Raw genomic sequence first — 11,919 nt, 5'->3', positions numbered from 1 at the left:
TCCTTTATATAACCTTCAAATCAGGGTTTTGCATTAGGTACAAAGCAATCCTTATTCACCGTTAGATGAAAACCTGATTTAGATTCAAGCTAATATTTCTCAATCGATAGATCGAAAACTTAGCTTGTCACACACACTTGGGTAGACGTTTATTGGGTTCGTGAAAACCATGCCCAAACGTGTACGTGTATGTTGGTTCAACATAGTAACCCAAAAAGGTCAACCATATGAGCATTTCATATTAACCTTGTTCTTCTCCACCATAACTAGTTCAATTAACTCAAATAAACTAGTTACAGAGTTGTTCAATTGCTATGAGATCTTATGTAACTACAAAAGACACAATTAAAACAAAGATGATTCGATTCCATTGAATCGGCTCATGAACATTATAGCCACGGTTTGCATAAAACATTCCTTAGTAATTTAATGTTTCATGTTCAAAGCACATCTGTAGAGCATAACCTCTTAAGTTCACAAACAAGTTCGCGGACTTAAGTTAATCGGTTGAGTTTTCCAAACTCAGCAGAAATTCTCGGAAAGAGAACTTCCGTCAGTTCGCGGATTGGGTTCGCGGACTGAGCACACAGACGAGTTTTGGAAAATCCCAGCAGAAATTCTCGGTCGAGAACTTCCGACAGTTCGCGGACTTGGCAATCCAATTCCACAATCTTCCCGATTTCTCTTGATCAACAAAGTTCGAAATTTTCAGTTCAAAGAATACATGGTTATGTAATCTAAACTCTCATTTCAATCATTGAGACATTCTCAGAGGATGCTATGTATTCGTTAGTCACAGACCGATTCACGTCAGAGCAATTCTCAATGTGATTGAAACTTTTAATGACTTTCGTCACTTGGTGAAGATAAACTTGATCAAAGTGAAATGCTTTACAAACACACGATTTCGAGATAAAAGATAAGCAGTGAATGCTCAGCTCGAAATGTAAAATGTGTATGATCTAGTATATATAGCATATGATCTAGTAGGAGATAGAAGAGATAGACTTTTGAGTGATAGATAAGTTCAAGTCTCCACATACTTTTTTGTTGATGAAGTTCCACGGTTCCTTGTATAGATCTTCGTCGTTGTATGATGAATCGCCATGAAGTCCTTGAGCTCAACTACACATTTCTATCTTATTCCGAGACTTAGCTATGTAGGCTAGAAATCAAGACTTATAGTTTTGATCACTAACATTGACAAACACGCTTGAGATAGCAACGCATGCGAGGTTGACCGAGATATGCTCTAAAAATCATCCCTAAAGTCCCTTTAGCGAGTTGGTTTCCCAATATAGGCTTATAGGGTTGTGTAGTTTCATCAACATGATATTGTCTAAAACTCTAACTAACAGAATAAAATTGTTTATGCATAATCTAATTTCTCAAAATCAGAATGCTTTTGTTCCAAAAAGGAGTATCTCTGATAATATTTTGTTAGCTAATTAGGCCATCTATTCTGTAAACTATCATAAAGGTAAAGATGGTATTGCAGCCATCAAGCTTGATATGTCTAAGGCTTATGACAAGTTGGAATGGTCTTTTCTTGAAAAAGCGTTGAAAAAAATGGGTCTTTCTGACCATTGGGTCAATCTGATTAATCAATGTCTTTCTGTTGTTTCTTATTCGAATTTGCTAAATGGTAGTTCTATTGGTCTAATGAAATCTAAGAGAGGTATGAGAGGGGGAGATCCTTTGTCTCTCTACCTCTACATTATCTTCTCTGAAGCTTTATATGCTTATATTGATTCTTTTACTAAAAAAGTTTTAGTGGAAGGCATTAAAGTTTGTAAACGGGCCGCTTGTATGACCCATCTTATGTTTACTGATGATTCTTTGTTGTTCTCTAAGGCTACTTTCAAAGGTTTTCAAACCATAGAGGACTATCTCCAGAAATATTGTTTGGCTTCTGGTCAGGAAATAAATTTTGATAAGTCTGATATCTTGTTTAGTAAGAAATTATCTAAGCCTTTTACGTGTCAACTTTCTAATATCCTTGATATTCATAATAGGGTTTTCATAAAAAAAATACCTTGGTAACCCTATTGCCTTCCAATCCTCTAAAATTTAGACCCATATGGGTATTCTACAAGCTGTGAAAAATGCTATAATTTCTGCTTGGTTCCATAGACTTTTGTCTCAGGCTGCTAGAACCACTTTAATTAAGCATGTTGGTCAGGCCATCCCTTTGTATCAAATGAGATCTTTTCTTATCCCCAAGTACCTTTGTAGGAAAACGGATTCAAATCTCTGCAAATTCTGAGGGGGAATACTCTAAACCCTAAAGATAAAAAGCTTCATTTTCTTATTTGGGATATTCTTTTCTCCCCTAAATTTGAAGGAGGTTTAGGTTTTAGGAAAGCTGAACCGAATAACTTAGTTATGTTGTCCAGAATTTCCTGGAAGATCATTGAAAACCCCAACTGCTTGTTAGGCATTGTTATCAAGGATAGATATTTTCCTAAAACAAATTTATTAAATGCTAAATGTCCTAGTACCTGCTCCTGGAAATGTATGCATGCCATAAAAAGAGATGATCAAACCTTTTATCTCCTGGATTGTGGGAGATGGGAAATTTATTGACTGTGACAAGTGAATACCAAATTTGGGTTCTCCCACACCTAACCCTTTGTTCCCTCCAGATCCTAGTGTTAAAGTTTCCTACTTCATTAATTCTAATACTAGAACTTGGAATATAAATAGATTAAACACTAACTTTGATGATGCTTCCGTTAAGAAGATCATCACAATCCTCTTAAGCAGTTGTGTACTCCTGATATGAGGGATTGGGAGCTTTCAAAGAATGACAGATTTTTGTTTAAATCTGCTTATTTGGGACTTAGAGGAGTTAGGTCTTCCGCTTGTAGTAAACTTTGGAAGTACATTTGGAAACTTAGAGTTCCACATCGTGTTCAAATTTTCATTTGGAAAAAGCTGTTAGAAATATTATATCTGGCAGAACTGTTTTGCACTATAGAATGCCTATGAATTTTGTTGACTGTACTAGATGTTCTGATCCCCATGAGTCTATATGCATGCTCTTGTACTATGTCCTTTTGCTAGCCATGTTTGGTTCCTAGATTCTTTTTGTGTTAATACTAATGTTTTCATGGATTTTTTTTAAAACAGAAAAGAATTTTATTGATTAGAAACCAAAGAAATACAAAAGATTAAGCCAAATTTTAGACAACAAGTCTAAAAGGCCCATATGAAAAATAGGCAAATGAGACCACATGTCTAAGCCCATTAAAGAAAATCAAAAATCTGTAATAGAGTTTTTCAGGGATTTCCATCATATACATATTGTCTGGTCTGGTACAGAACTTCATATCCTTCCCTTTCATAAGATACACCCTTTTTAGCAAAAAAGTCAGCAGAAAAATTAGTTTCCCTGTATACATGAGTAAAGTGAATAGCCTCTATTAAAACCAGATGTAGTTACAAGGAAGGCCAGTAAAGAGAGTATGAAGAATATGGTTGATAAAGAGAGTTCAATTCCTCCTCATCAACCTCCTTTCAAATGAAAGTTTTTTTTTGGAATCTTAGAGGCCTTAAGAGACAAAAGGCCGGGGATAAATTATATTCTCTAGTCAAAACTAACAATCCATCTCTGGTATGGGTTGTAGAACCTAAAATTAAAGTTCTAGTCTGGGATAAAACTGCCTGGTATGCATCATAAAATTATTCACAATTCTAATGATAATAGTAAGAAAATATTTGGTTGTTCTGGAATTGCTCTATTCAAGCTCCTAATGTGATTCAATCTTCTAGTCAATGTATTATTGTGGAAGTTGGTGGTGTATTGGTAACTGGAATTCATGATAACTCTTATACAGTGAATAAAAGAGAATTGTGGAAGGATCTATATAATATAAGTTTGCTGGATAAACCTTGGCTCTTAATAGGTGATTTTAACACTGTATTAAATGCAGATGAAAAAAAGGGTGGTAGAAGTCCTCTTAATTCTGCAATGAGTGGCTTTAATGATTTTGTTGATGCTTGTGGATTAATTCAGGCTCCTAAAAGTGGTCTTGAGTTCTCCTAGTGTAATGGCAGAGATGGGAACAAAAGAATTCTATGTAATTTGGATAGGGCACTTTTTAACTTGAAATGGCTTGATATCTTTAGTGGTTGGCATTATCATGTAGCTACAAGAGGGATTTCTGATCATGGTCCTCTTATTGGTTCTGACACTCTTATTGGAAGGGCTTTAAATACTCCTTTCAGGTTTCAACAAATGTGGCTTACTCATCCTTCCTTCTTACACGTGGTCATTGATTCTTGGAATGAAGATATTATTGATAATCCTATTTTTATTTTATGAACAAATTAAAAAGACTGAAGAAAATACTCAAGACTTGGAACTGGGAAGTTTTTGGAAATGTTCAAGAAAACCTTAAAAAAGCTGAAGAAAAAGTTATGGAAGAAACTATAAAATCAGATGTTGATCCTGCCAATATTTCTTTATTGAATAATCTGGTTACTGCTAGAGGTAATTATGAAATAGCTGCAAATAATTATAATACTTTTTTAAGGGATAAAGCCAGACTAAACTGGATTAAGGATAGTGATGTGAATTCCAATTTTTTTCATACTAGCATTAAAATGAGACAAGCACAAAATACTATTTATGAATTGGAGAATGATTCAAGAAACATTATTACTACTCAACAGGGCATTTCAGAGATTTTAATAGACTACTTCAAGAAGAAATTTGAGCACCAGTCAGTTCAGATAAATGAATCTATTTTTGATGTTGTGCCTCATCTTATTTCTGAAGCTGACAACTGTTTCCTAGAAGAATGTCCAAATGAAGAGGAAATTAAGCATGATGTTTTTAATTTGAATGTTGATAGTGCACCAGGTCCTGATGGGTTCACTGGAATTTTTTATAGAGCAGCTTGGGAAATCATAAAAGGAAACCTAGTGGATGATATCCAATTCTGTTGGAGATACAACATAATACCAAGTGGTATGAATTCCAACTTTATTGTCTTGATTCCTGAAATTAAAGGAGCTAAAGCTGCAAAAAGCTTCAGACCTATAGGTCTTAGTAGATATCTGCCAAATCCTTTTTCTCAGCAGCAATATGCTTTTGTCAAAAATAGAAATATTCATGAGAAAATTTTGTTAGCTTCTGAACTAGTGAATGAGATGTCAACTATTAGAAGAGGGGGTAATGTTGGTCTTAAACTAGACATATCACAAGCTTATGACACTATGAGCTGAGAATTTCTATATAGAGCCTTAAAAAAGTTTGGATTTTAAGCGAAATTCTGTAATTGGATCATGGTTCTTCTCCAATCTGCTAAATTGTCTATCATGCTTAATGGAGGACCAATTGGCTTTTTTGGTGTTGGTAGAGGACTTAAACAGGGAGACCCACTTTCTCCAATCCTGTTTATTTTAGCTCAGGATGTTCTTAGTAGGAAAATACATCAACTAGTCATGGAAGGAAAAATTCATCCTATGGTGATAAGAAATGGTATTCATCCCACTCATTTAATGTTTGTTGATGACATCTTTTTGTTTTGCAATGGAGGAAAGAGGAGTATAGAACACCTGAAAACACTCTTAATGGAATACCAAGCTGCTTCTGGTCAAATATTTAATGCTACTAAAAGAAAATGCTTTGTAGATGGTACTTCTGATACAAGAAAGAGACAGATTGCTGCATATTTTCAAATGAATCTTTCTTCTTTTCCTGACAAATATCTGGGAGTGTTCCTTGATCAAGGTAAAATGAAATATATTCATATTTGGTATTTAGTTGATTATATGCATCTTAGACTAGCTTCATGGAGTGGTAAGATTTTAAATTTTCAAGCTAGACTCACTTTGGTAAATCATGTCCTGAGTAGTATTCCTATTTATAATCTATCCATCTATAAATGGCCTAGAAAAGTTCTGGATGCCTGTGAAAAAATTATTAGGAACTACTTATGGTCTGGCAATGCTGAAGAAAGGAAATGTATTACTTTAAAGTGGGACGATGTATGTACTTCTAAAGAAGAAGGTGGTCTGAGTATTCAGAAAGCTAGAAGATGTGAATAAGGCTCTGTTAATGAAACTTTTGTGGAAAATTCTCAACTGTCAGGATGAATGGGCAAAATTATTTCTTGCTAAGTATATGGATAAAAATGGAAACTGGATTACATTCTACATGAAATCTTCTATATGGAATGGTATTAGATGGGTCCTTCCATATTTCATTGAAAATACAAGATGGATAGTTGGTAATGGTGCTAAAGTTTCTTTGTGGAATGACAAATGGATATTTGAGGAACCAATATGCAAGTAATTCCCTAATCATCCCTATATTGCCTTGCATCCCCACCTGAAAGTTCAAGATCTAATTATTGATAACCATTGGTGTTTCCATGAAGACTTTCTTCAATTCTTTACTATTGATCAATTTCCTATTCTGAAAGAAGGAGAAGACTTACTTATCTGGAGTAACAATCATTCTGGGGTTTTCACTTTTTCTGATGCTATCAATAAAATTAAAATGCACCAACCTAAATTGCATTGGTATAAAAAAAATCTGGAACCCTGCAGTGATTCCTTCAATATCTGCAAATGTGTGGAAGATTGTTAGAAATGTTTGTCCAACTGAAGACAATTTGAGGAAAAGAGGATTTAATTTTGCTTCAAGGTGTTACATTTGTCATAATGGAGAAGATAGTATTGAGAACATCCTACGGAATTGTGAGTTCAGCACCAGTCTATGGAATTGGCTATCAGGTATTTTTTTTATCTCCTAAACCAAATTCTTTTGAAGATATTTTGAAAATACATAAACACTCCAGCCCTATGATGAAAGAACTATGGATCATAAGTGCTTACACTGCTATGGTTGAATTGTGGTTCTTAAGAAATAAGATTTACTATGATGTTGTTAAGCCTGTTTTAACCAAAATTCAGTTAAGAATTGCTAAAAGAGACCATGAATGTGAAGTTAGATTGAAAGGTGTTATGCGGGGAACTAATGGTGAGAAATCAATCTTACGATTCTTTAACATCAAAGTCAGGAAAATGAGAAGAAGAAGAATTATTGAAATCTTTTTTTATCTGCCAAATGAGAATGAATTGTTGTTATGCTGTGATGGGGCTGCTAGAGGGAATCCAGGCAATGCAGGCTATGGCTTTGTAGTAAGAAATCATGTTGGAGCTTTTATCTTTGCAGAAACTGGTGGATTAGGGATTACTACTAACTATGTAGCAGAATTCATTTCTTGTATCAAGGCTTTAGAATGGGCAGTTGATCATCACTTTTTTCAGCTAATTCTGCAAACTGATTCTAGTATGTGTGCAAATGCTTTACAACAACCGAATATCTCTTGGGTTTTACTAGCTAGATGGAAGAGAATTATGGCTAGTATTCAATATATTACCTTCAAACATGCCTACAGAGAGATCAACTTTTCAGCTGATCATTTTGCTAAGAAGGGAACACATCTACAGAAGGGGCAGACCTTGAGCTTCAATGAACGGCCCAGCAACTTGCTAAGGATTGAATCCCCAGGGCAACCATATTACAAATTTGTTTAGCTTTGCTTTTTCTTCCTTAGTTTTTTTCTTCCCTTTCTTTAGTTTTTTTTTTTGGTTTGTAATCTTAAAAAAAAGAAAAGAATAAATGAATAAATAAATAAAATAATAGTGAATAGCTTCCAGTTTTTTTTTGCAAATGAAAGACCATCTATTCCAGACAAAACATGGTAATTTGTTTTTAAGGCTGTAATTGTTGTTGTAGAATCTGAGTTGATGTTTATCTTCTCTTTTGCATTCAGAATAGCCCATTCCATAGCTCCAATCATCCCCAGAACTTCAGCTATGAAGTTTCTTGAAATCCCCAGTCCAACACTTTCAGCATAAATGAATTTTCCTTCATAATTTCTAGCTATGAAGCCATAACCTGAACAACCAGGATTACCTTGAGATGCTCCATCACAGCAAAGTAGAGTTCTATCTGGATCCGACAGTGCAAAGGTACATTATATTGCTTTAAAAGATTTAACTCTTCTACACCCAATGTTGAAATATTTCAGAATCTTGAGATCATAAGCAGAATTGTTCATATAGCCTTTAAGTCTTACTTCACAATCCTGAATCATCTCAGCAATTCTGTGTTTTACTTTTCTACTATCAGGAGAAATATTTTCAAAGAACAACTTATTCCTAGTGAACCAGATGTCCACCATGATGCTAAAAGCTGCAATATGCCAGAGCTCTTGTATCACTGAACTTTTGTCCTTGCTCATTTGCATAATATCATCAAAATATGTTGGGTTTTTAAAAGCAAAGACCCCACCAATCCATTTCGATAGAATTTTTACATAATCACAATTCCATAATAAATGATTCGTAGAGTCTTGATCTTTTCTGCATAAATAACATCTAGAAGAAATATTCATACCTCTTTTCTTCACATTTTCATCTGTTTTGTAAGCCCCTCTAGTGATTTTCCAAACATTTGAAGCAGTAGAAGGATGGACACAAGTTTTCCATATTCTTTTATACCATCTCAGTTTAGGCTGTTTTTGTCTGAAAATATTGATTGCACTATGAACTGAGAAAACACCATCTTGATTTTCAGGCCAAATAAGTTTATCAGGTGTTGTGGAGATTAAAGGCAAGTCTTCATATGGAAAAACTTCAACCATTTCTTCTGGTATAGTCCAAGTGTTATCAACTATTAAATCACTTACTTTCATATGAATATTCTGCCGAATGTAATCATTTTCAGGATGCATTTTAAGAATATTTGATTCAAGTATCCATGTATCCTTCCAAACTGATATCTTCTTTCTATCCCCCACCATCCATCTAGTGTTGTCTTCAAAGTCATGTAATACCCATTTTATCCCAGTCCAGATAGAAGATTTTTTAAAGTGAGTAATCCAGACACCATTTTTATCTTGATACTTGGCTAGAAAGAATTTTTCCCATTCTTCATCAGAAGTAAGAATTTTCCATAAGAGTTTCATTAAGAGAGCCTTATTGATGTCTTCAAATCTTCTTATACCCAACCCACCTTCCTCAATAGGAGTACAAACTTTGTCCCAAGAAATTGTTATAAATTTCTTTTCTTCTGCATTGCCACTCCATAGAAAGTTTCTTAAGATTCTTTAACATGCTTCAATAACTTTTTTGGGCCATTTATAGATTGACATATTATAGACAGGAATACTACTCAGAACAAACTTGATGAGAGTTATTCTAGCTTGAAAATTTAGAAATTTACTAATACAGGTGGCAAGCCTTTTTTGTAACATCTCCACAAAAGACCAAAGGTGTTCAGCTTTGATTTTACCTTGAACAAGAGTTACACCAAAGTATCTATCATGGAAAGAAGATAAGTTCATGTTCATAAGCTCTGCAATCTAAATTTTCCTAAGTCTGGAAGTTCCATCAACAAAACATTTACTTTTGGCAACACTCACTACTTGACCAGATGCATATTTATAATCCATAAGTAGTTGCTTGAGATGTAGTAAAGTTTTTTTGTAACCATTACAGAAAATGAATATGTCATCAGCAAAAAAGAGATGGGAAGGATGGATACCTTTTTTTATGACCATAGGCTGAATTTTACCCTCTTGAATATAATGAACAATATTTCTACTTAGCACATCAACAGCAAGAACATACAGAATAGGAGATAATGGATCACCTTGCTTGACACCTCTTCCAACTCCAAAATATCCAATTGGCCCTCCATTCAACATGATGGATATCTTAGTTGTTTTTAGTAGAACATGAATCCAGTTACAGAACCAATCTGAAAAACCATATTTCTTTAAGACAACCAAAAGATATTCCCAACTTAGAGTATCATAAGCTTGGGAAATTTCTAATTTCAACCCTACATTGCCCCATCTTCTAGTAAACTGCATTTCATTGACTAATTCTGAGGCTAAAAGAACTTGTTCATGTATATTTCTCCCTTTAATAAAAGCACATTGTTGTGTGGAGATCAATTTATGCAATACATTACTCATTCTTATTGCTATAATTTTTGTAAAGATTTTGAAGCAGAAGTTACTCAAACCTATAGGCCTGAACTGATTTGCCTTTTTTGCTCTTTTAATTTTTGGGAGTAAAACTAAGAAATTAGAATTTAATCCAGCAGGATTTACCTGATTACTCCAGCAATATTGGATAGCAGCAATAAGATCTTCCTTTATTATGTCCCAAGCAAATCTATAGAATACACCAGTGAATCCATCAGGACCAGGGGAACCATCTTGATTTAACTCAAAGACAACATTTTTGATTTCTTCTCCTGTGGGCAGATGTTCTAGAATACTATTATCTTCAGCAGTTACTAGTTGAGGTATTGCTTCAAGAAGATTCTCAGAAATTTGAACTGGTTGAGCAGTAAACTTTGTTTGAATATAATCAATAAGGATGACAGTTATGTTTTGTTGATGAGCAACAATATTACCAGATTCATCTTCAAATTCAGCTATGTTATTTCTTGCTTGCCTTAATTTAATAGAAGTATGAAAGAATTCAGTATTAGCATCACCAAATTTTATCCGATTCACCCTTTCCTTGACTTAGCATAATATGATGATTTTGAGCAGCTATGTCCCTCTCCCCTCTAGCAGTAACATAATTGTTTTGAAGGATCATCATCAAATAATATATTTGTTTCAGTAACTTTAGTATCTGCTTTCTTCAAGATTTCATAAACATTACCAAACACCTCCCAGTTCCATTTTTTCAAGATAATTTTTAATCTCTTTAGCTTGTTCATGAAAATAAAAATAGCATTACCAGATATTACCTCCTTCCAAGAATCACCAATTACTTTTATAAGATCAGGATGGGTGGTCCACATCTTCTGAAATCTATATGGGGAATTACATGGTTTAGGAATGTCCATGTCAGTACCCACTAAAAAACTATGATCTGAGATGCCTTCCATCCATTATAGATACTTAACCATTGAGGGTTACATAAAGCTTTGTCCAGATTACAAAGTATTCTTTTTTTCCCACATCTTCTATTGGACCAAGAGAACTGTAGACCACTCTTAGGGGCTTGAAGCAGATGACATTGATCAATACATTCATTAAATTCACTAACAGCTGTAGAGAGGGGACTTCTACCTCCTTTTTTTCATGAATAGAAGTAATGATATTAAAATCACCTATAACCATCCATGGTTTATTAAGGCTACTAATATGAAGTAAATCAAACCATAAATCTCTTATATTAATATACAAAATATCTGCATGAATTCCAGCGACTAAAACACCTCCAACATCCACAGTGATACATTGTCTTGAAGAAAAAATAACAGTAGGAGTAGAAATTGAAGCATTCCAAAACATCCATAAATTAGCTTTCCTTTAGTCACAAGTATTATGGATTATTTGATGATGCATACCAGGAAGCTTTATTCTATTTTTTTGAATTAAATTGAATTTTTGGCTCTCCTATCCAAAGTAGAGAAGGATTAACTTGCTGAACTACAGATTTAAGCTTAACTTTGGCCTTATCTCTCTTAAGGCCTCTTATATTCCAATATATCACTCTCATTTAGAGTATTTTTTAGGGAGAATTCCCCTTTTGATTCAAAACTTTCTGAAATTCTTTACCAGCTTTCCTAGTAATTGGAGCTGGCTTAGTGGGTTTTGCAGGAGCCTTTTTCTTTTCAGTAATTATTTTTTTTATAACAACAGGACTGTTTATCCTACTATTTTCATTTCTTAATATAATAACTGGAGGAGTAATAGTACTATTCTGAATTAAAGCAGAAGTACTCACCTCTTTGATTTCTCCATCCTCATAACTTGAATCACTAGTTTCATGGATAAATCTTTACTGAATGGCTAACTTTCTGGTTGGTTGATCTTTTTATAAATTACATGATGAATTCCAATGTCAGTTTGTTACTATTTTATG

At 34.0% G+C, this 11,919-nt stretch overlaps 3 protein-coding genes across 3 annotated transcripts; 2 read left to right on the top strand and 1 right to left on the bottom strand.

Annotated features, from left to right (window-relative positions):
- The first annotated feature begins 1,569 nt into the window (after positions 1–1,569).
- On the top strand, positions 1,570–5,232 carry LOC113351841. The gene is made up of 4 exons (XM_026595761.1): positions 1,570–1,678; positions 3,936–4,031; positions 4,152–4,230; positions 4,341–5,232. Exons 1-4 carry the CDS (start codon positions 1,570–1,572, stop codon positions 5,230–5,232), a joined length of 1,176 nt encoding a protein of 391 aa, XP_026451546.1.
- A 1,587-nt stretch (positions 5,233–6,819) lies between these two features.
- On the top strand, positions 6,820–7,554 carry LOC113351840 (uncharacterized protein Mb2253c-like). The gene has a single exon (XM_026595759.1). The coding sequence runs from the start codon at positions 6,820–6,822 to the stop codon at positions 7,552–7,554; it is 735 nt and encodes a 244-aa protein (XP_026451544.1).
- Positions 7,555–7,997: 443 nt separating this feature from the next.
- Positions 7,998–10,727, bottom strand: LOC113351839. Its single transcript, XM_026595758.1, has 3 exons — positions 10,708–10,727; positions 9,569–10,491; positions 7,998–9,094 (listed from the first exon to the last, which is right to left on the bottom strand). Exons 1-3 carry the CDS (start codon positions 10,725–10,727, stop codon positions 7,998–8,000), a joined length of 2,040 nt encoding a protein of 679 aa, XP_026451543.1.
- Positions 10,728–11,919: the final 1,192 nt, after the last annotated feature.

The sequence above is a fragment of the Papaver somniferum genome, chromosome 2, assembly GCF_003573695.1.
Source record: "Papaver somniferum cultivar HN1 chromosome 2, ASM357369v1, whole genome shotgun sequence".
NCBI lineage: Eukaryota > Viridiplantae > Streptophyta > Magnoliopsida > Ranunculales > Papaveraceae > Papaver > Papaver somniferum.
The sequence above is the reverse complement of the archived record's forward strand: the minus strand, read 5'-3'. Positions and strand labels throughout refer to the sequence as shown.

Coding starts and splice junctions, on each gene's coding strand:
- LOC113351839 (XM_026595758.1), bottom strand. CDS start 10,727: ATGGAACTGGGAGGTGTTTG. Junction 10,492..10,707: donor ATGGAACTGGGAGGTGTTTG/GTAATGTTTATG, acceptor TATTAAATTAAG/GCAAGCAAGAAATAACATAG. Junction 9,095..9,568: donor GCCTATGGTCATAAAAAAAG/GTATCCATCCTT, acceptor GTGGCAATGCAG/AAGAAAAGAAATTTATAACA.
- LOC113351841 (XM_026595761.1), top strand. CDS start 1,570: ATGGGTCTTTCTGACCATTGGGTCAATCTGATTAATCAATGTCTTTCT. Junction 1,679..3,935: donor TCTAATGAAATCTAAGAGAG/GTATGAGAGGGG, acceptor TATTAAATGCAG/ATGAAAAAAAGGGTGGTAGA. Junction 4,231..4,340: donor GCTTTAAATACTCCTTTCAG/GTTTCAACAAAT, acceptor CAAATTAAAAAG/ACTGAAGAAAATACTCAAGA.
- LOC113351840 (XM_026595759.1), top strand. CDS start 6,820: ATGAAAGAACTATGGATCATAAGTGCTTACACTGCTATGGTTGAATTG.